General features: G+C 43.8%; 1 protein-coding gene across 1 annotated transcript in view; it reads left to right on the top strand.

Annotated features, from left to right (window-relative positions):
- Positions 1-19,638, top strand: part of clasp2 (cytoplasmic linker associated protein 2) — a 250,807-nt gene extending 231,169 nt beyond the window's left edge. Inside the window, 8 exon segments of the mRNA XM_080735691.1 lie at positions 1,570-1,676; positions 3,368-3,509; positions 6,381-6,573; positions 8,071-8,264; positions 10,438-10,566; positions 12,409-12,615; positions 14,320-14,436; positions 17,738-19,638. Of these exon segments, the coding sequence (XP_080591817.1) occupies positions 1,570-1,676; positions 3,368-3,509; positions 6,381-6,573; positions 8,071-8,264; positions 10,438-10,566; positions 12,409-12,615; positions 14,320-14,436; positions 17,738-17,812 (1,164 nt within the window). The 3' untranslated portion in view covers positions 17,813-19,638.
- The last annotated feature ends 5,033 nt before the right edge of the window (positions 19,639-24,671 follow it).

The following is a 24,671-nucleotide window of genomic DNA, read 5'->3' as shown; positions in this document are numbered from 1 at the left end:
AGCCAGCCTATTATGTGAGGAGAACTATAGGCTGGCTGTCATTTTCCTACCCAAAATGCACTGCGCTTTCTCTTTCTATTTATCTCCTCTGTCTGATCCAGAGGATTAAACTAATTAAAACATATATTTTCGGGGGAAAACTACTGTTTTGCTATGTAACTACTGTACTTTTTTCTTCCCTTTTTATTAATATCACGTAGATGTGTTTTTTTTGTACTTTATATAGCTGTAATGAGGCTATGAACAATCTTTTTTCCCCATCCACTTCCACTATAAAATAATCTGCAATGGTGATTCTGTCCCACTGGGATTAAACAAATTAAAACATATATTTTCGGGGGAAACCCCCTGTTTTGCAATGTAACTACTGTACCTTTGTCTTCCCTTTTTATTAATATCACCTAGATGTTTTTCCTTTGGTACTTTAAATTGCAATAATGAGGCAATGAAAATACCCTCTCCCCCCATTCACTGCCACTATAAAAACAATCTGCCCAGGGTCATTTGTACCACCATAGTAACAGGGCAGAATGGGGCGGGATTTGCAAATGAGAGAATTGTGGCACATTTACTAACATGCCAAGTTTAGCTGCACTTGAAAAAACGTTCCAGGCTGCCATATCCAGCCCAAGAAACATGACTGGTGTCGTGCAAGACACCAGTCATGTTGCCATACCTTAGCTGTTTCTGAACTGACGCCACTGATGGCCGCCGTGTGAATATGGTCTATGGAAGTACAGAGAAAATAGCCTATACTGTATGTGATCTCTCAATGCGTCTGTGACACGTTGAGAGAGAGCCTGTAGATTCGTCAAATGTTTTGAGCGGTGCTGAGCTAAGCTCCAACGTCTGGCTTTGTCCAAAGCTTGTTGAACGCGGGACGCGAAACTTACATCTGGCCTACATCTTTGCAGAAAGCACCCAAAGTTTGTCGTACGCCCAGGGTTACATAAGATTAATGAAATGAACTCATGATTTGCAACACTCACTTCACACTAGGTGTGATTTAGATATTCTATATATTATAATCTTTGCCTATAATGACATGCCTAAAGCCTAAGTTATGAATTATTCATAGATTTTCATAGTCGATTAAATGGATTTGTTGGTTGTTACAAAAACCTACTGTGGAAGGGAATGATGCTGTATGTAGGCCTGTCACAATTATTACATAATTGTCTAATCGCAATTATTTGACGCAATCGCAATTATTTGACATAATCGCAATTATTTTGTGATAATCGTCATAATCGTTTACATGTTGAAAAATATATGTTCAAACATTTTTTTTTTTTTGGAAATAGCAGTAGATCGGCTATTTCCACCATCAATGTTCTTTTTTAAGTATAAAGTTGTAAAATATGTCAGTAATTTCTTTGTATATTTAGGTTATTTGTCACATCTGCCATGTGCAACTTCAAAGCCTAAAAGCCAAACAGAAATGTAATTGTCAACGACACGCACATAATTAAATTGTTAATCGCAGTTATTTGAGTGACAATTAATCGTCATGTAAAATGTCATAATCGTGCCAGCCCTAGTGTTGTTGTCGTCTTCCTGTGTGTCCAGGCACCCATGGGCAGCCCGCTGACCCGCCACACCCCCCGCTCCCCCGCCAGCTGGAACAGCCCGCTCACCTCCCCCACCAACACCTCCCAGAACACCCCCTCGCCAAGGTAACACACACACACACACACACACACACACACCAGTGTTGATTTCGTCGACTAAAACTATGACGAAAAATGTTTGTCGACTGCGTTTTTTTCACTGACGAAAACTAAATAAAAACGAAATAAAAACTAAGCTGTGATGACTAAAACTAAGACTAAATATATTGAAAATTTTCGTCAACAAAATAAAAACTAAAACGTTATGGAGAGACTAGTGGAGAAGAGAATCATTTTATGTTTAGTTGCTCTCCAGTGTTGCATGCTGAAAATAGCCGATCTACAATCTCACAGAGCTTGCTGCAACGCGTTGTGAGCTTGTAGATCTGCTATTTTCAGCACAGAACCAAGTGTCATTACGATGTCATCAAGGCCTGCCAAAATACATTTTCGTTGACTAGTTCAACTGTAGATTTAATCGCCTAAAATCGTATGATATTCAGTCGACTAAAATTTGATTAAAACTAAAACGTTTCTGGTGACTAAATTATGACCCGTTGGGTCGAACACCGTCGGCAGGTTAGCTAATCACCCGCATCACGGTTACTGAGGTTTGGGTTAGGGTTAGGTTTAGGCATAGTTCTACTGCGGTTAGGGTTAAGGTTAGGCTTTGGTGGTCGGACCAAAGGGAGTTCGACCTAGGGACATGTTACCTCTGACGTCAGTTGTACATAACCTGAGCCACAGAAGTTTTTCTTTATGGAGAATAACACTGGGGCATCTTAAAATCGTCTCGTACAAGAATCGTGGCCCAAAAATAAACAAACTGTCGGCGGCTACTGTCGGTAGCGGTGCTGTGCTGCGAGCTTGTAGATCTGCTATTTTTGAAAAACTCTTCTAAATCCTTCTATGTTTTTTGTTCTTTGTTGTGTTTTCTATGTCAATGGTGCTCAAACCTTTTCATGTGAAGGACCCCCAAAATGATATGTATGTGGCCACGGACCCCCATTTCAAAATATTTAGTCCCGGGGACCCCCCAGAAGCAAATTTTAGTTACAAATGTTCGCTTAAAAATACATAATAGTCAAAGATTTGCTCACATTTTCAAAAATACTTTTCAAAAACACCCCTGTGACACCCCTGCATGTAACTGTGTTGTTTTAACCCATTTAGGCCTAGAATTATTGAATGCTTTAACCAGTGAAAAATAGTAGATAATATACAAGCTCACAGGTGCCGCGCTGCGAGCTTATAGATCTGCTATCTTTGAAAAAGTCGTGAAAATGTGTGCAAATCTTTGAATATATTTCTTTTTCAAAGCGAACTCAAATTTTTCTTCTGGGGAGTCCCTGGAACTAAATATTTTGAGATGGGGGTCCGTGGCCAAATACATATCATTATGGGGATCCTTCACATGAAAAGGTTTGAGAACCACTGACATAGTAGTCTCTCAAGAACAGACTAACTGAGATCCAGTTAAGTGAAAAGGACCTTTTCTTTGACGATGGCTGGCCAGATTGCTGACATAGAAACAGGGTTTTTCAAAAAAATCTTAGAAGGATTCAAAAGACACTTATAGAATCGGGTCAACGTACTAATTTTCACTCTTTTTCAAAAATAGCAGATCTACAAGCTCACAGCGCGGCACTCGGTGCCGCGCTGTGAGCTTGTATATCTGCTATTTTTCAATAGTTAAAGCATAAAATAATGATACACAATACTGTGTACCCGTTCTAAATGTTTTAATGTGTTTTCAGTGCGTTCGACTACGACACGGAGAACATGAACTCTGAGGACATCTACAGTTCTCTGAAAGGAGTCACAGAGGCCATCCAGAACTTCAGCGTCCGCAGCCAAGAGGACATGAACGAACCAATGAGGCGGCGAGAAGGAGAGGAGGTGAGAGGGGTGGGCCGCGCGCACGTGCGTGTGTGGTCAGTGGTGGAAAAAGTACTCACATTCAGATGTCCGGTATATTCCGGTTTTAATATTAAGGGGCTCCCCGTGGCTTGCAAAGTGTTAAAGTACCAAAAGTAAAAGTACTAAATGTTTGAAAATAGCAGTTCTACAAGCTCACAATGCGTCACAATGCGACTGTGGGCTTGTAGATCGGCTATTTTCAAATAGCCAAGGTACTCTATAGCAGACAATTGTACAAGTCCCTCTGATCCGAGTCCAAGTCGAGTCACAAGTCATCTGGTCCAAGTCTCAAGCAAGTCTCAAGTTGTTCTGTTGTGGGCAAGTCAAGTCAAGTCGAGTCACAAGGTTGTCAAGTCAAGTCGAGTCGAGTCACAAGGTTGTCATGTCAAGTCGCGTCGAGTCGAGTCGCGTCGAGTCGAGTCACAAGGTTGTCAAGTCAAGTCAAGTCACAAGGTTGTCAAGTTGAGTAAATGATACCTCTGTGACCATAACTATTAAGTAATTAACATTCAGTAGGAAAAAAACAGTAGCCTAACACTAAGCCTACCCTCTGACCATAATACTCTATCATGGCAGAGGTTCTCAAACTTTTAAATTCCGAGGTCTCTCTCCCCTAGAACCAAATGGATTTGGTTGTACACTGTCAGTACAGACCTGTAAGGGTCAATTTAGACCCATGGCTGGTATATCCTCTGAAAAAAAAAAAAAAAAAAAAATAGACTACAAAACTGCTACAGGCCTATTGCTTTAAAAACAAAAACAAACAAGACACAATAATCTTAACGTGCATGCTTTGTTTTGTACTACTAGTACTGTATTTTAAAGTAATTTCTCATCAGGCACAAATTTAGCTGCCTACTCCACGACACGTGCATCATTTGTTTTGCTGGCATGGGGTCCCATTAATGACCGCAAGTAACCCCAAGTTACACCAAATGTCGTTACCCGTCGTAAACTATAGAATGACTACGCAACCACCACAGGCTGGCAACACATTTCTGGTCGGTCACATTTGTCTGTGTAACATTACGGGCCATGCGAAAAGCTCCCAAGAATAACAGTGGAGTGGAAAACTTGTCGGAGGCTAAATGAAAAGGAATAAAGCTTTTGCGTGGGAGTTATTTAGTGAAGTTCTTAACCCTGCTGACGACTGGATGGGATGTATGTTATGAAAAGTGAGAAAGTGTTGGAAGACGGAGGCTTGCTACCATGATGGATAATTGGATAATTATTTATGCAGTCACAGATCAACGTTCGTGACAGTGGTGAGTGACATTGTTGTCTTATTAATGTTCAAAACACGATCGACCGACAGTATATCACCAACACACACATGCACACGCGCACACACACTTAGTTCTAATGTTATCTTCTTATGTTTGGTTTTACTTGTCTTCATGCGCAGTCTTCAAGTGGCGGATAAAGTTTGATGTCGTTCCCTCTTTGTCTTTGATTTTACCGTTGCATATCTTGCATTGAGTGTTCCTCTGTTTACCATCGGAGTGGAAGTTTTTATATGCAAACTGCACGGAACTGTAGCAGCAGAACTGGCAGTGGCTGCATCAGGCTGGGGTGCAGCAGTAGCCATTCATGCTGTGTGTGTGTGTGTGTGGTGCTTGTGCTCTCGCTTACATGCCTGTCTCCAATCAATCAAATCAATCAATCAATAAAAGTGTGAACCTAGCGTGGCGTTCACGACTGCTTTGGTGAGTGGCGTAGCGGCAAGTCGTCCGAGTCAGCGTGTCTCAAGTCGAGTCGAGTCGGGAGTCATTGTCTTCCAAGTCAAGTCGAGTCTCAAGTTTTTGTCCTTATGTCCGATCAAGTCGCAAGTCGTCAAAAATATGACTCGGGTCCGAGTCAAGTCGAGTCATCATGACTCGAGTCCAATTGTCTGCTCTATAGAACAGTGGTTCTCAACCTTTTCAAGCCGCGACCCCCAAAATAATCATATTTTAACTGGGGACCCCCCCACCCTGACGAGCACTAAGAGTTGAGGCATTACATTTTGTATAACACGGTTCTATTGTGAAAATAGCCGATTTACATGCTCACAACGTCTCGCAACACGAGCCGTTGTGAGCATGTTTTTTTGTGCTTTTTTGTCTTCGCTCATTGTTTTAGTCTTTGTTCAATTTTAGCCTTTTAACTTTTCTCTCGTTTAACTTTTATGCGTTCCAAGTCTTAACCCCAGGGCTCCACTGGCAGCGTTGCGTTGCTCTGCGTCGTGACGGTTTCATTGACGCCGTCACGTTGACGTCCGACCGGCTCCACCGCAGCGGCTGTGACCGTGAGGTATTCATTCTATGGCCAATATTCAATTTCCAAACAACATGAAAATCACTTTCAAACAGGAATAAAACTATTTTTGACCTGAAAGTGAACGTATAGAGCACACTATGTTCACAGCAGAGAGCAGCAATGCACCACTGACCACTTTGTTTTGTCATGATTATAGCCTGTTGTGTTTATACCACATTTTATCAAAGAAGACCACTGTAATTACATAAACAAATATGCGAGGATTTTTGGGACATCTAGTCACCATTATGAATGATGTGAATGGATAGCCAATGGCAGAAAAGCACGTATATATACATTTAAATGCAATGCAATTACATTTAATCATAATTTATACATGACTGGACGTTGTGGACGCCGTCCAAAATTTTAACCGGGGCGATTTTCGTCGGCAGTGGAGCACCCTTCATTGATTAAAACCGAAGCGTTCCCAGCGTTGCCGTTGACTCGACGCTTGCAGTGGAGCCAGGGGGTAATGGGTTAATGAAATTAACTCATCAGAGGCACTGCTCACTTCACACTGGGTGTGATTTATAATTTTTTTCCCTCCAGGGTGGCAGTGGGACAGACGGACGGTCAGACTCTGTGGACGGCGGCCGCATGGCTCTGGACAACAAGACGTCGATGCTCAACACCCCCCTGCTCTCCTCCAGCCCCCGGGGGTCCAGGGACCACTTCTCTGACTCTCCCTTCAAACACAGCATCAAAGACAGCAGTCCGGACCACCCCGAGCAGCTCTCTGATGGTACACTCATACTCATTTATACTCGCACACAACATCCATGTAAAACAGGTGTCTTCAACGTTTTCAGGCCAAGGATCCCTTAGTTGAGAGAGAGATGAAGCAGGGACCCCCACAACCTGTTCATAGATTCCATATAGTTTCATTGTTTGACAGCACAATCATCAGTGTATGTGTTGTCGTAACATGGTGGGCGGCTGTAGCTCAGGAGGTAGAGTGGGTTGTCCAATGATCCATGGGTCGGCGGTTCAAATCCCAGCTTCTCCTGTCTACATGTCGAAGTGTCCTTGGGCAAGACACTGAACCCCAAGTTGCCTCCGGTGAGCTGGTTGGTGCCTTGCATGGTTTCCACCGCCACCGGTGTATGAATGTGTGTGTGAATGGGTGAATGAAATGCACATTGTAAAGCGCTTTGGATAAAAGCGCTATATAAATGCACCATTTACCATTTACCATTTATGGTTACACTCTCATCGTCAGTGGTGTGATATGGATTTTAGAAGTGGTACCCCTCTAAATTCATTACGTCACGTGCACGTCACGTACGCGCGCGTGCACGCGCATGTGTGCACACATGCCTGCCGCGCGGTGCTAGTTGAAATACTGTATTCAACATCACAACATTTTAATGTAGCCTAACTATATTTCTTATTATTTAGTTACATTGTTAATTAGTTTCAATTAATGTGTTTCAATTAATGTATTTCTTTATATCAAATATAAAATAACTTTACACAACATAGACTTTACTTTACAATCATAGACACTTTCGGAACTCTCCCTCCGCTATGCATGCAGCTCTGACAAAACAACACACACCTTCGTTTTTCTTCCACTCTTTTGAAGTAAACTAACAAATGAGATGTTCACAAAAGGAGACGTTTTCGCGAACGGCTGAGCTTCCCCGCGACGCAAACGATTGTGGATCACAAGAGTGGGGAAGCTTATCACGGAGGGGGGGGGGGGGTTCCGAAAGGAGCTAAATGTCCAGGCTTCTAAATGTCTGCAAAGAATGCAAGGCGAACGTGCTGCTGGCCGTGTACAAGTGTAAATGAGGATGTAGGTGAGAACTGCCTACCCGAGTATTGTTATGCAAAGCAGCTAGCCAGGTAGGGGGATTCACTCCTGGGGATTCGTGCTGACCTAACCTCGCCTACCAGGCTTTCTGATAGTGCTGACCACGGCAGCGCGGCGCGCGGGTCGTGTGTGCGTGCATCTGGTGCGTGCGTACGTGCAGCTTGAAAAAAAGAAGTGTGGGCTCGCCGAGCCCAGCCGAGCCCACGGCATCTCACCCCTGCTCATCGTGCGTTGTGAGCTTTGCAAATGGTCAGTTTTCACTTGTCATTGTATCACCCCCCCCCCCCCCCCCCCCCCCCCACGCACAACTTCTGTAGTGTAGGCCTCGGGCTTTAGACAGAGCGGGTTGAGTTCTAACATAGCGTGGTCGGTTCTTAACCCTCGCTGCCTTCTCTCCCCATTGGCTCCCTCCCCGCCTAACAGACAGGGGCCTGGACCAATCGGAGCTGGTGGCGGAGCTGCTGAAGGAGCTGTCCAATCACAACGAGCGGGTGGAGGAGAGGAAGGCGGCGCTGTGCGAGCTGCTCAAGCTGATCCGTGAGAACACCCTGCAGGTCTGGGACGAGCACTTCAAGACCATCCTACTGCTGCTGCTGGAGACCCTGGGAGATAGAGAGGTATACTTTATATTAGAGCAGTGGTCCTCAACCTTTTCAGGCCGTGACCCCCAAAATAATCATATTTTAACTGGGGACCCCCCACCCTGACGAGCACTAAGAGTTGAGGCATTACATTTTGTAGAACACGGTTCTATTGTGAAAATAACAATTTGGACAATGTTTAATTTGTCATTTTAGAGGTATTAAAAAGTCCTTAAATTGTCACTTTAGAAATGTGAATAAAACCCTCTATACACTTCAACTTTGTGTTGGTTTGTTTACTGTTGCGTTAGAAAACAATGTTGCACATTAAGTTGATCATCTGGGGTCCCCCCCGAAATAATTTGCCGACCCACAGGTTGAGAACCACTGTATATTAGAGCTCTCAAATTCTGCCCCAACCCAACTCAACCCCACGTTTTCAGGCCAAAATGTATGCTATTACCTCCAAAATAAAAACGTCAACTGCCCTAAACGATAAAGCAGATGGAAACGCCGGTGGATGTGTTGGATGCAGCTTAAAATTATCTTTACTCGGGTATCTAAAAAGTTGCCGTCTGACCTTCCTACTAGCCCATGTTATGGCTAAAACTCAACTGAAAGTCGGCGATCAAAAAGTGGCCATTTTCAAGGTGTTTTGGCCAGTATCTCCGGTCCAATCTGCTCAGTTCAAAGCTTGTTAGATGCATGACTTTGAGGACATTAAGCGCATAATAACACCTTTTTTTATTTATTTTTTTTGGTTTCCGGGCCTAAAAGTATGGTAATTGTTTGGGCCGGGCGGAGTTTCGGGCAGCCAATTATATTTTATATTTCCAGGCCCGTTGAGAACTCTAACGTATACACACATAGACACACACACACACACTGACAGCTACTTCCCTCTAGGGCTGTCACAATTATTACACCAGTAAGACTCCCTAATCGGGAGATAAGCGACCGTAGGTGGCTTATCTCCACAAATAGGGCAAAAATGTGTTTTTCCAAAATCTTCCTGATCCATGTTGATGACATGAGTGTAGACATGCTGTGTAGTGATATTCGTGATTTTAGGGCAAAAACTGTAGGAGCAGTGTCCAAAAATGTGTTTTAAAAATCGGCCTGAAGGTGGCGCTAGAATAGGGCCATGTGAGAAATGAGGGGTGGGGTCTCCGCGTTGCCTTGGCAGACGAATAGGTACCGGCCCCGGCTCTCCCGGACGCTCCTAGCCCGAGTTACAGCATTTTGTGCGCTGCAGTGGCAGGGGGTCCTCCACTGGGGGCGCCACCACTTTTGCATCCGTTCTGGAGCACCAGGAGTCGGTGGTCCCCGGGAATTCCCCGTGAGCAGCCCCGTTGGGGTGGTCATTTGGTCATTTTTGCACATTTGGTCATTTTTTACATCTGGGGGTCCCCCAGGGACCTGGGGGTCCCTGGGGCTCCGGGGGTCCTTGGAGGTTGTAGTTTGGCAGGCAAGGAGTGTGTGTGTAAAATCTGGCATGTATCGGGTCAACGGGTGCGGAGATATAAGCAGGGAAAAAGTGTGACGTGTGAGCACATTTGGTCATTTTTTACATCTGGGGGTCCCCCAGGGACCTGGGGGTCCCTGGGGCTCCGGGGGTCCTTGGAGGTTGTAGTTTGGCAGTCAAGGAGTGTGTGTGTGCAAAATTTGGCATGGATGGGGGCAACGGTTGTGGAGATATGAGCAGGGCAAAAGTGTGACGGACGGACTGACTCACTCACCCACGGACAGCCGGTGGAGGTTTTGGTAGTAAATGCGACCTACGGTCGCAATAATCGTCTAATCGCAATTATTTGAGGTAATCGCAATTTTTTTGCATAATCGTTTCCATGTGGAGAAATAGTTTAAAACACTTTCAAAAAGTAGTGGAAATAGCAGATCTACAAGCTCACAACGTGTCGATGCGACGCATTGTGAGCTTGTAGATCTGTAGATCTATCAAAGTTCTTTCTTAAGTATAAAGTTGTCAAATATGTCAGTAATGTCTTTGTATATTTAGGTTATGTGTCATAATTGCCATGTGCAACTTCAAAGCCTAAATACCAAACAGAAATGTAATTGTCAACGACAAATACACAAATAAATCGTTAATCGCAATTATTTGAGTGACAATTAATCGTCAAGTAAAATGTCCTAATGGTGAAAGCCACCTCCCTCCTCTCATTGGTCTCCTTGCTGCTCCTCCCCCCAGCATGTGATCCGGACGCTGGCCCTGCGCACGCTGAGAGAGATCCTGAGCAAGCAGCCCTGGAGGTTTAAGAACTACGCAGAGCTCACCATCATGAAGGCCCTGGAGGCACACAAAGACACACACAAAGAGGTACACACACACACACACTCACACACACACACACACACACATACACACACACACACACACACACACACACACACACACACACACAGGTGTGCGTAGCTGGGTGCAGGGGCGTCACAAGGGGGGGGGCTATAGCTATTGAAAAATAGCAGATATACAAGCTCACCGAGTGCTGCGGTGCGAGCTTGTAGATCTGCTATTTTTGAAAAGTCTGAAAATGTGTGCAAATCTTTGATTGATTGATTGATTGATTGATTGATTGAAGACTATTAGAAGTTTGCATAGGAAAAGGTACAGTTTCATGACGGTACAGTTCACTGGTACAAGGTCTACTAAAAGGAGATCCATGAAAAGACTAAGCTTATTTCCACTGGAAACCATTAAAGTATCTCATATAACATTGAATGACAGACAAATAGAACACAGTACTATGCAATAGATTGAACATATGTATTTTTAAGCGAGCATTTGTAACTAAAATTTTGCTTCTGGGGGGTCCCTGGAACTGAATATTTTGAGATGGGGGTCCGTGACCAAATACATATCATTTTGGGGGTCCTACACATGAAAAAGTTTGAGCATCTCTGACACAGAAACATTGCTTTTTCAAAAAACCTCAGAAGAATTCAAAATATTCAGACACATTTTCACAATTAAAAAAAAAATAGCAGATCTACAAGCTTGCAGTTTTTGATAATCCCATGCATAGCTAGATCGTTTTGAATGAAGGCTGCTTCAGAGTTTGTTTACAACAGAGTGAACACACACACACACACACACACACACACACACACACACACACACACACACACACAGTCATGTGTTCCATTATAGCTCTCACAGGAACACAGTGTCAAAGCCTAGTGCATGTCTTTGTGAACAGTGCCCCCTAGTGTCCAAAAAAAGAAAACTCGATATACTCCATGGCCATGAGGGCTTATTAAAAAATCACACTCGTGTTAACTGAGCGGTGGTGTGTGTGTGTGTGTGTGTGTGTGTGTGTGTGTGTGTGTGTGTGTGTGTGTGCCCCCTGTGTGTGTGTGTGTGTGTGTGTGTGTGTGTGCCCCCTGTGTGTGTTTGTGTGTGAATGTGCCTGGCCTATGCCTGGCCTATCCTGAACAACAGCGCCCCTCCCTTAACATGTGTGGTCAGAAAAGGTTACTGCAGGCTACATACCCGGAGACAGACAGACAGACAGACAAACAGACAAACAGACAGACAGACCCACACACACGGCCACGTATAGGAGCGTTGTGACCACCGCTCAAAAACTGTCAATATACACTACCAGTCAAAGGTTTGGACACAGCTTCTCATTCAATGTGTTTCCTTTATTTTCATGTGTATGTCCATGTCAGTGAATGAGTTGGGTTATATAATAATACATACAATGTAGCACATTCCTAGGTACTCAAAGTATATTAACCTGCTTGCTGCCAAGCATTAACATCTTCAATGTCTTCCATTGACAGAATCTTTAGATTCTTACCTTTTAATGTGCACGGGTCATGCACGGATGATGCACCACACGTGTGCACGACATTCACAGCTTTCAAACAAAAGGAAATCGTCTTGGAAATCCGTTCAGGCATTCAAAGGATATAGGTTATAGTGTTTTCTTCAAATGTAAACAAACATGGCTGCCATGGGAGCTGCCATGGGCTGTTCTGGGAGTCAAACATGCATTTCGCGATCGTGATCATGCCGAAACCGTTTGTTTTTGTTCTTGTTTTTTTTTTTTTTTACGGCCAACTTGGGGAAACTCTGGATTGGCACAGCTATACACAAACTCGGGGAACTCGGGGTTGGCACCATATGTGTTAATATGAACATGCATGTGTGCAGGTGGTGCGAGCGGCGGAGGAGACAGCGGCCATGCTGGCTCTGTCCATCAGTCCAGACCAGTGTGTGAAGGTCCTGTGTCCCATCATCCAGTCTGCTGACTACCCCATCAACCTGGCCGCCATCAAGATGCAGACCAAGGTCATAGAGCGCGTTCCCCGCGACGGCCTGGCCGCCATGCTGCCCGAGATAGTTCCAGGACTCATACAGGTTGGTAGGACACACCTACAGATAGTTCCAGGACTCATACAGGTTGGTAGGACACACCTACAGATAGTTCCAGGACTCATACAGGATGGTAGGACACACCTACAGATAGTTCCAGGACTCATACAGGTTGGTCGGTGACCACACATGAAGCTAGGGATGGGATAATATAAAAATGTCATATGACGATTATTGTGACCAAAGAAATTTCAATTTACATTATTATCACGACAATCAAAATCCTTTATCCTGGGGCAGAACATTTGCCAAAAAATAGCAGATCTACAAGCTCACAACGCGTTGCGACGCGTAGTGAGCTTGTTGATCGGCTATTTTTTTTTGCAAAGACATTATAAGTACATTTTACCAATTATAGAGGGTTTAAATGGTACCGGATATGCAGCTCGGCAAATAAACAGTGAATTGATCCCAGTGCATGACGGAGGACGATATCAAAATAAATTAAATCTCCACGATACGATTATCGTGAATGTTTTGTGTCACGATAAACGATAATATCACTTATCGTCCCATCCCTATTAGGTGTGTGGTCTACCTATGTTATTTTTCTAGATTGATATTCATATGCATTTGTTGTATTGTTGATGTACTGACATATTATCTTGCTTATTATATTGATGTAAGTCGCTTTGGATTAAAAGTGTCTGCTAAATGCCTAAACTGTAAATTGTAGGACACACCTAGAGATAGTACAGTAATCATACATTGGGGGGCACAGTGGCACAGTCTGTTGTCACCTCACAGCTAGAAGGTCATGGGTTCGATTCCCGCCGGGGGATGCTGTGGGCGCGTTCTCTCCTCCGTGTCATCAGCGCCCACACCCTAGTCGGGGTTGGAATCTGCTCTTCAAGGAAGGCGGTCGGTTTGACCGCCCGAAATTGTTGCGCAGGTTCTCCAAGATAGCGCCGTCCATGGCAGCTGTGGTGACTACGTGTTGCGTTCTGATTTGAATGCAAAAATGTAGTATGCCAAAGCAAATTCCTATGTGTATTACACAATGGTTAATAAAGAAATCTGAATCTGGAAAAGGGGCCTTTCTGTGTGGAGTGTGCATGTTCTCCCCGTGTCTCCTAGGGTAGATAACCTCACAAAAAATATGCAGTAATCCTGGTCTCTATACTGCCTCCCCCTGGCCAGCTGGGGCGCCTGATGGAGGGGAAAGGAACTGGTTGGAATATGGTTGGTTCCTTCCATGCGCTACATCCAACCGGGGAAGCTTCCCCCTGTCAGGTGATAAATTAGCTGCTTGCTCACTCCTCATGCACTGAAGGAAGCATGAGCTCAGTTCAGGGCCCTCCCCAGGTTGGCCGAGGGAGAGCAGAGCCCAGGATTACAGTTTAGGCAATCGGCACCGGGTGAAAAATGGGTTACAAAATTGTGGGATAAAAACAAAACTAATACAGGTTGGTAGGACACACCTAGAGATAGTTCCAGGACTCATACAGGTTGGTACACTGGCGCCTTATTAATGGAGCCCAATCTACCATTGCCCGTTGCCATGCCATTTTTACCCTGTCCTCCTTGACTCCTGAATTGAACTGTTAGGAAATTACATCTACTCTGTTAACAAGTTGCTGGGATTATATTTAATAGAGTGTGTGTGTGTGTGCGTGTGCGTGTGCGTGTGCGTGTGTGTGTGTGTGTGTGTGTGTGTGTGTGTGCGTGCGTGTGCGTGTGTGTCTCCAGGGCTACGATAACTCAGAGAGCAGCGTGCGGAAGGCCTGTGTGTTTTGCCTGGTGGCCATTTATGCAGTCATAGGAGAGGAGCTGAAACCACACCTCAGCCAACTCTCCAGCAGCAAGGTGACTGACAGCTCCCTCCTTCACACAATACTTGTTTCTCAACCTTCTGTCGGTGGAAACCTCATAATGTCCAAAACTGTTACTTCAGGATTTACTGTATACAGTAAAGCTGGCAATGGCTACATACCGTCCGTTGAAAAGTGCTGGCACGGGTGGAATCGCCGATTCATCATCATCACGCATCCACGTGCACACAATAGTGATCCCTTAACTTTTTCGCCGCCGTTGACAGTCCTCACCGTCATTGAAAGGGTTAATACCATGGCGCCGTTGACGGTGAGGACTGTGAATCTTACTGTATATACAGTAAAGATATTATTACTTACTTAATGTCGCTCCGGTCCCGCTCGCATCGGTAATGTCGGCGATTTGTTTACAACGCACGTTGGGCGTGCACGCGAAGTGAAGCTCCTCAATGTTAAGTCAATGGAGAGGCCCATAAAGAAACTTCATTTAAACAAAATAGCCATTTTGAGACATTTTGCAGCAGATCTAAATGTAAACAAGGCACAAGGCAGGGCGCAGCCATCTTGCCTCTTCTTGTCCCACACTGTCATGTGACTAGATGACGTAATCGTTGCCGTCAAGTGATAATCCAAAAAAACAAAAACAACCCCCTTCCGGCCCTTCAAAATAATAGCGGCGGCCGACGGAGGAAACGACGTGGCGCCGAGGCACCAAGCAACCTTCAGATTAAGAGGCAGTAGATGTGTTAACATGGAAGCCAACGGTCTTTCTCATCTTTAATGTCCATTTTCTCCAGAAAAAACTTTTGATGCCAAGGATGGCATTGGATTCTCGCTAAAATAGCAAAAGTATAAAGGGATCCATCTTCCACCCTGTTTACATTTCGACCACAAGTACTTCCGGGTGAATCTCCGTCAAGGCTTCAAAATAAGAGACTGGCCGCGGACGGAGCAGGCGGCCCGGCAGCTTGGACATTTAACCCTTTCATGTCTGGGCATTAAATGAGTTAACCACTTGAACCCTAACGTCCATATTCTGAGAACTTTAGCCAACAATAGCAGATCTACAAGCTCACAACGCCTCGCGCTGTAAGGCGTTGTGAGCTTATAGATATCTTTGGCAAAGAGCTTTGGTGTAGAGGGGAAAAAGAACATACACAGAGTTTATTAAATATTGACAGTTCAAGTGGTTAAATATTTGAAAACACAAATTGACAAATTGACAAAATACACTGATCATGCTGTCAAACAATGAAACTATAGAATAGTGAAGTGTGACGTAATTTACACATCCTACCTTGTTCGCGGTTTTCTTCCCCCATTCTGATTATCCATAGTCTTTGTCATATCGCGTCATATAAGAACTGTGTTCCAAACATAAACAAATGATCTCAGCGGTTTGACTCATATGGATATGACGAATCAACTGATGGTGAGAAAACGCTAATGTTACTGTCGCCGAATTAGTTACATTTTCGCTAGAAACAGGCTTTATCACTTATGATTGACCGACTATCATAAACCATACAGAGCCACCTCCCCGACAATATCGCAAAGATCGTTTGTTTATTTTTGTACCGCAATGCTTATATGAGACTATTTAAGATGACTCAATGTTGTTCTCCATAGAGAATTACTTCCGTGGAACCGGGGGATGAGCGAGTCACTTCATGACTTCACTGTTCTATCACCCAAATAAGGTTGTGGGGGTCCCTGCTTCATCTCTCTCTCAACTACAGGGTCCTTGGCCTGAAAACGTTGAAGACCCCTGCTCTAAAATAAGCTACTTTTGAGGCTGTAGTATGATCAAAAAGGCATTCATTTGCAAAATCTCAAGAAATATGTTGATGTTCTGCCCGACAGTAGTCTCTCGAGTCAGACTGTCTCCTCCCACCATGTTCACTAGTGATGGGACGATATGAAAATTTCATATCACAATTTATTGTGACCAAAGAAATCGCGATTTACGATATTATCGCGATAATCAAAATATCCCAAACATCCATTATCTTGGGGTTAGCTTGGGAATATTTGCCAAAAAATAGTTGTGACGCATTGCGAGCTTGTAGATTGGCAAAAAAAAAAGACTGTATCAAGTACGTTATTTCCAGGTCCGTTTTCCCAATTCGAGAGGGTTTAAGTGGTACCGGATATGCAGCTCAGCAAATAAAAGGTGAATTGATCCCAGTGCATGACGGAGGACAATATCACGATAAATTAAATTTCCACGATACGATTATCGTGAGTGTTTGCTTACTTACTTACCCTTACTGAAGTACTGTACTTCGGTATAATTTTGAGGTATTTATCATCATTTATCATTCTGGGTTGGGATGGGACGATAAGCGATATTATCGTTTTTCGTGATAAAAAAAACACTCGCGATAATCGTAATGTTTGATTTATTGATCGAAGACTTTATTAGAAGTTTGCATAGGAAAGGGTACAGTTTCATGACGGTACAGTTCACTGGTACAAGGTCTACTAAAAGGAGATCCTAGAAAAGACTAAGCTTATTTCCACAGGAAACCATTTACGTAGCTCATATAACATTGAATGACAGACGAATAGAACACAGTACTATGCAGTAGATATAGTCAGTAAAAAAAAGTGAAAGAACAAAATACAGTAAGTCAATACAAACAGAAAGTATATACAAAGAAGGGGCAGGGTAGGGCTGGGCTCGGCTGGTTTAGGTTTGTTTTTACGAGGTGCGAACGGCTGCTGCCTGGAAGTGGGTTTTCAGGGCGATTTTAAAGGATGCTAGTGATCCACACTCCTTTAAGACCTTCGGTAAGGCATTCCACATTTTTGTGGTATAGCAGAAGAACGAGTTTGACCCTTTCTTTGAGTTGACTCTAGGAGATTTAATGTCCTCCGTCATGCACTGGGATCAATTCACCTTTTATTTGCCGAGCTGCATATCTGGTACCATTTAAAGTTTTAAACCCTCTATAATTGGTAAAAGGTACTTATAATATATGTACTTGATACAGCCTTTTTTTCACTCTCCATGTCTTTGCCAAAAAACAGCCGATCTACAAGCTCACAACGTGTCGCTTTGCAACGTGTTGTGAGTTTGTAGATCTGCTATTTTTTTGGCAAATGTTCCACCCCGGGATAATGGATTTTGATTATCGTCACAATATAGTAAAATCGCGATTTCTTTTGTCACAATAATCGTGATATGAAATTTTCATATCGTCCCATCCCTAATTCTGAGATTGTGCCATAGTTTCTCTCACGACGCAAGAGTAGCCTGACAACATTGATATGAGACATGCTGTCCCTCATTCCTTCTCCTCATGTGTGTTTTTTTTTTGTCCTTTCCACAGCTGAAACTGTTGAATTTATACATCAAACGCGCTCAGTCTGGGTCCAGCGGCGGTGATCCTTCTGATGTCCTATAGGAAGCACCGCCGACAGAACTGCAACCCTCCCCCACACAACAACTACGCAGCCCACACACACACACACATACAAGGAAAAAACACACTTAACACAAGCTAAAGCGCTTTCTCACACACACAGACACACACACACACACACACACACACACAAACACACACTCGCTGCTGATATTGTTCCTCTCTTTTTTTAACTGTTTTTATTTTATGTTCCAAATGAAAATAATAAAATTCAATAAAATTCATTTGTCCATAATGCAGACTTAAACCTAACTTTCTCCAGCAGACTGACCCAAATGACGCGCGCGCGCGCAAACACACACACACACACACACACACACACTCACACACACACACACACACACTCACACTCTGTGTTGGGATGCCCTTCGGCCACTGTGGTCCCTCCATTTCCTCCTTGGTGCGTGATGGGAGCAGCACCACGAGAGAAGAGGAACGTTGTTGTTTCCCTGACTGAACAAACTGTACATGACTGCTCCTGGACCTGCCCCTGTGCGCACACGCCATACACACACACACTCACCCCAATGGAACCAGCCATTGTACACTCTCAGAGTTGCAGACTTTTAAAGGTCCATTTGGAACCCCCCCTATAGGAATGGTTAAAGGGGGAACGTGACCGCTAAGAGGGAATCATTAACCCATTCAGAACGGGTTATGTTATGCTTTAACTATTGAAAAATAGCAGATATACAAGCTCGCGGCACCGAAGCGCGGCACCGAGGGCCACGCTGCGAGCTTGTAGATTTGCTATTTTTGAAAAATCGTGAAAATTAGAATGTTGACCCGATTTTGACCTGTCTTTTGAATCCTTCTAAGGTTTTTTGAAAAACCTATGTTTCTATGTCAGCAATCTGGCTAGCCATTGTCAAAGGAAAGGTCCTTTTCACTTAACTGGAGCTCAGTTAGTCTGTTCTTGAGAGACTACTGTGTCAGTGGTTCTCAAACCTTTTCATGTGATGTGAAGGACCCCCAAAATGATATTTATTTGGCCACGGACCCCCATCTCAAAATATTTAGTTCCAGGGACCACCCAGGAGCAAAATTTGAGTTACAAACGTTTGCTTTGAAAATACACATATTCAAAGATTTGCACACATTTTCACGACTTTTTTCAAAAATAGCAGATCTACAAGCTCGCAGCGCGGCACTCGGTGCCGCGCTGTGAGCTTGTATATCTGCTATTTTTCACTGGTTAAAGCATTCAATAATTCTAGGCCCTAAATGGGTTAAAATCATAAAGTGATCCCGACCCTATTCCCCCAGCGCGTAGCAGCAGCTAGGTATTTAAATCAGCCGTAGGTTGTGTGTCACTAGAGTGGATCACTACACGGATCAATGAAGAGATACTCCTCCGTCCTCCTGCACCTCCATGTCTTCATCCCTGTGCCTTCACGCAAAAAGAAGGGGAAAAAAAACACCCCGACATTAGCACCCAGCAACGGCCTCTGAACTTCTCACCCTGCCGGGGTCTCAGTAGAGACCAGTGGGGGTGTGACCACCACTTGGCCAAGCGCCGCCACTACAACAGAGCCACGGGGCAGGTGTGTGTGCATGCATGTGCGTGCTTGTGTGCGCGCGTTCTTCGACCAGGCGGCCAGGACCGTATAGGAGGTCATATTTAAGTGGTGTCACAGCAGGAAGGTCCATATTTGGGGGGCAATGAGGATTTTTTTTTTTTTTTTTTTGCCGCGAAGGCTTTTGAAGTCTTGACACGTTCATATACAGTACATATACTCTCTGTCTGTCGCACTTTCTTTCTATCTCTCTGGACCCCCCCAAGGTACGACCCCCTCCCCCCAGCAGCGAGGCGCTCCCCCCCCCCCCCCCCCTATAGCCCCCCCCCCCCCCCCCCCCCCACTGGACATAGGTGACATTACAGGAGGTGGCGTTACGAAGTGCTTGGCTATAATGCATGAGACACATTTTAAAAAGAAAAGGATTCATTATAATTTCTTTCCGCGGGCCCAGGATGGGGGGGGGGTGTGAATAGGGAAACAGGCGGGTGGGCCTTTTAGCAGCCTCCACATTGAGAGGAGTGCGCTCGCAGATAACGGCCGATCGACGAGCTCACAACGCGTCGCAATGTGAGCTTGTCGATCGGCTGTTTTCTGGCCGAAGCTTAACCCCACGACAACAGAACAAAACAGAAAAGACACTAGTATAGAGCCATGAGGCACTCCGGTCAACCATAATAGGGTTTAAGTGGTTCCAACCAAAAGGAACAATGTCGGCGGTGCTCGCCACTCCCCTCAACCCCCCTCAACCCCCCCAGCTCATCTCAGTTCCATCCAGAACCAGACACGAGGTGTTGCTTAACGACATGGCTTATTATTATTATTGTTATTACCACATGGTGAATAATATGTATCTATATATGACGATATTAAAAATGGTAATTATTCAATTATGGTGTCATTTTAGGAGAGTCCACCCCCTCCTCCGAGGGGTGCACGCGCACCTGTTGCCCATTATTTCTTGGTTTTATTCTTTATTTTTGATGATTTATTTTCTCTCTCCGTTGCGCCGCCTGCCGTTATAGTCTGTCTCTCACACCAAACCCATTTCTCTCTCTTGGTTGAGAGATTTTGTAGAAATGTATTATTTGCAAGAGCGCCGAGAGAAGGGAACGAAAATGTCATGTCACCCTTCTCTCTTTCTTCCTCTCTTCTCTCTCTCTTTCTCGCTTCTCATGTTGTGTCCGTTTTCTCCTCTTGTGAGTAACATTCTAGTTTTCATTGTTGTTTCCTCTGCACATTAAAAAAGCTGTGCTTAAACAATTAAATAAAATGAGAACTTGTACAGACCATGATAAAACGTTGTCTCTTGTCTGTCTTGCTTTAAAAAGCACATTCGGGAAAAGCGGGACAACTCCCGGTTCATTCCCGGCTGGTCCAGGCTGGCCATTAGGAAAAAAATAAAAATAAAATGTCGGCCTTCGCTCCATTTTGGGGGCTGGGCGGCCAACAAAGTAAATCGCCACTGTCGGGCAGAAACCTCGTATCTCCAAGTTTCAAATTTGTAATTTTTTTCGCAAAGCAAAGCCCTACTTCATCATACAAGGCTGTCGCACAAAAGTAGTGAAAACAGCAGTTTTACCGAGGTAAGGGTTAGGTTTAGGCATAGTTTTACTAGGGTTAGGTTAGGTTTAGGCATAGTTTTACTGAGGTTAGGGTTAAGCCAGTTTAGGTTTAGGTGATAGGTACTCCCGTCCGGGATGTTAAACTGGGAGTCGGGGACTACAAGTCTGCGGAGTGGAGCGTCTCGTCCGCGGAGAGGCCGCGTCTAATCCGCGTTACGTCCACTAATTTGCGTTCCGTCCGTGGGCGGACACGTCTGCGGTCGTAGCCGCTCTGAGAGCTCTCCCTTCCTCCATGGAAGGCCAGAATGTGTGACATGGTTGGTTATATGTGTAAGTCACGTGGGTGTCCTCACTCACGTCTACAATTCCAGGTGGTGTAATTGGCCATTTGGCTTTCTCCACAGTTGGGATGAAGACAGAGCTTTTCTTGAAAACCCGCTGAGCCTCGTCAATGTGGGACAGAGGGGGTCGGTTGACCCCTGTTCCTGTCACGGGTGACTGGAGGGACACACCTTGGGCCCGAGGGTTCCTGACCAGTGCAAAGAGGGAAAGCGATGTCCCCTTACAGCAGGGCACACATTTCAATTACATTTTATTAAAGTGTCAAATCACAAGTTGTCTCAAGACACTTGACATGTAGAGCAGGGGTCTTCAACAGGGGGTCCTCAGAGTTACTACAGAGGGTCCTCCAAATCTTTGAGTGATAGAAAAAATAATTCTCCTTTTTTATATTAACCACTTGAACCCTAGCGTCCATATTCTGAGAACTTAGCCAAAAATAGCAGATCTACAAGCGAGGCGTTGTGAGCTTGTAGATTGGCTATTTTCGGCAAAGAGCTTTGATGTAGAGGGGACAAAGAGCAGACAAAGTACAGAGTTAAAAGTCAAGTTTATTATTGACGGTTCAATTGGTTAAATATCTCATGCACAAATTGACATGAATCCAAAATACACTGACGATTGTGCTGTCAAACAATGAAACTATATGGAGGTTTTGGGGGTCCCTGCTTCATCACTCTCAACTAAGGGGTCCTTGGCCTGAAAACGTAGAAGACCGACCATCATCTGCCTTGACTGTGTTGGGGAAAGGGAGCGAAGTAGAGACGGAGAGAGAGACAATTAAGCAAATACAAGTAGTAGCAATAACGATAATTGTAAAAATAATAGTGTAAGATTGTACATAATATAGTATGGTATGTCCCACTGGGAAGAGACTCCGGGGCAGACTGAGGGCCAGATGGGGGGGAATACATCTCCAGACTGGCCTGGGAATTCCTCGGGACCCCCCAGGAGGAAGTTGCTAACGTTACTCAGGAGAGGGACTTTTGGAACTCCGCTAGAGCTGCTGCCCCTGCAACCCGACTCCAGATAAGCTGTTGAATATGAATGGATGGATGGTACAACAATGTTAGATAGCATATGGTAGACTACAAGATTATGGAAGCGAATAGCTGACATAAATAAAATGAAATGGCAAATTCGAAAATTAAATTGAAATACAATAAATGCTTTTTAATCTTCAGGATATGAACGCATTTTTTGAGACAAAAATGAATTTAAAATGCAATAGCATTTACATTTTATCTACAGATGTGCTCATTCTATGACAAAATTAAAATGATAAATAAAAGATCATTTTAATTTTAATTTTCAAAAAATACCCCGCTAATTAGTGGACAATATTAAAATGAAAATGCAATTTTGAAAATGAAAATTAAATGAGGGAAATGCTTTTTAATCTTCAGATGATGAACGCATTTTTTGAGACACAAAGGAATGTATAATTCAATAGCATTGACATTTCATCTCTAGGTGTACTCATTCTATGACTGGTTGAAAAAGAAAAAGCAAACCACATTGCATTTTCATTTTCAAATCCTGCAGGGTAGGACTTGAAAATGAAAATGCAATGTGGTTTGCAGGGTTGCCATGTTCACTAAAAGTGAGCTCTCTGGGCTCCCCATCATTTGTAGGTCTAATTCTATTGCCAGTTTCGCCAGTTCCATCCGCATGATTTGTAGATCTAATTCTGAGTCCCATCACCATGATTTGTAGGTCTAATACCATTGCCAGTCCCATCCTTATGATTTGTAGATCTAATTCTATCAGTCCTATCAATTATGTGTAGGTCTAATTCCATCGCTAGTTCCATCCGCATGATTTGCAGATCTAATTCTATACAGTTCCATCCTCATGATTTGTAGATCTAATTCCATCGCCAGTCCCATCCCCATGATTTGTAGGACTAATTCGATACAGTCCCACCTCCATATTCTTTAGATCTAATTCGATAGTCACATCCCCATGATTTGTAGATCTAATTCCATCACCAGTCCCATAATGTGTAGGTCCAATTCCATCGCCAGTTTCGCCAGTTCCATGCACATGATTTGTAGATCTAATTCTATCAGTCCCATCTCAATTATGTGTAGGTCTAATTCCATCACCAGTTCTATCCGCATGATTTGTATATCTAATTCTATACAGTTCCATCCTCATGATTTGTAGATCTAATTCCATCGCCAGTCCCATCCTTATGATTCGTAGATCTAATTCTATCAGTCCCATCTCAATTATGTTTAGGTCTAATTCCATCGCCAGTTCCATCCCCATGATTTGTAGGTCTAATTTGATACAGTCCCATCTCCATGTTCTTTAGATCTAATTTGATAGTTCATCCCCATGATTTGTAGATATAATTCCATCACCAGTCCCATCCCCATAATGTGTAGGTCCAATTCCATCGCCAGTTTCACCAGTTCCATCCCAATGATTTGTAGATCTAATTCCACCACCAGTTCTATACTTATGATTTGTAGATCTAATTCTATCAGTCCCATCTCAATTATGTGTCGGTCTAATTCCATCGCCAGTTCCATCCGCATGATTTGAAGATCTAATTCTATACAGTTCCATCCTCATGATTTGTAGATCTAATGCCATTACCAGTCCAATCCCCATAATGTGTAGGTCCAATTCTATCGCCAGTTTCATCCGCATGATTTGTAGATCTAATTCTGAGTCCCATCCCCATGATTTGTAGGTCTAATACCATCGCCAGTCCCATCCTTATGATTTGTAAATCTAATTCTATCAGTCCCATCTCAATTATGTTAACTCATTTGCTGCCAAAAACGAGGAACCCGAGAATTTCGCGATGTACCACCCTGCCACGCCCGAGGAACCCGAGAATTTTTGAAAAAAAAAAAAATCAAAAATGTTTTTGACCCCAAAACATTTAGTAGGCATGATAGCGATCGCGAAATTGCATGTTTAACCCCCATAGCAACCCCATCTTTCAAACATGGCAGCCATCTTTGTTTACATTTTAGGAAAACATAATGGCTGCTATCTCATGAATGCCTGAACGGATTTCCATTCGGATTTTTTTGTTTGAAAGCTGTGAGCAATGTGGACACACGTGGTGCATTATCTAGGCATGGGTGTGCATGATCCGTGCACTATGAATTACATGGAAGTCTATGGAGACAGTTTGGCATAATTAGAGTACGAAGGTATTGTTAAATGGCAGCAGATGAGTTTTTAAGGTCTAATTCCATCGCCAGTTCCATCCCCATGATTTGTAGGTCTAATTCGATACAGTCCCATCCACATAATTCATCTGCTTATAATAAATACGACAAATCTCTGTGAGTATGTACAGTATCTCACACAAGTGAGTACACCCCTCTCATTTCTGCAAATATTTATTTATTATATTATTTCTCTTCATGGGACAACATTGAAGAGATGACACTT

This window comes from Nannobrachium achirus, assembly GCF_963921795.1.
Source record: "Nannobrachium achirus genome assembly, chromosome: 10".
In the NCBI taxonomy this organism is placed as follows: Eukaryota; Metazoa; Chordata; class Actinopteri; order Myctophiformes; family Myctophidae; genus Nannobrachium; species Nannobrachium achirus.
The sequence above is the reverse complement of the archived record's forward strand: the minus strand, read 5'-3'. Positions and strand labels throughout refer to the sequence as shown.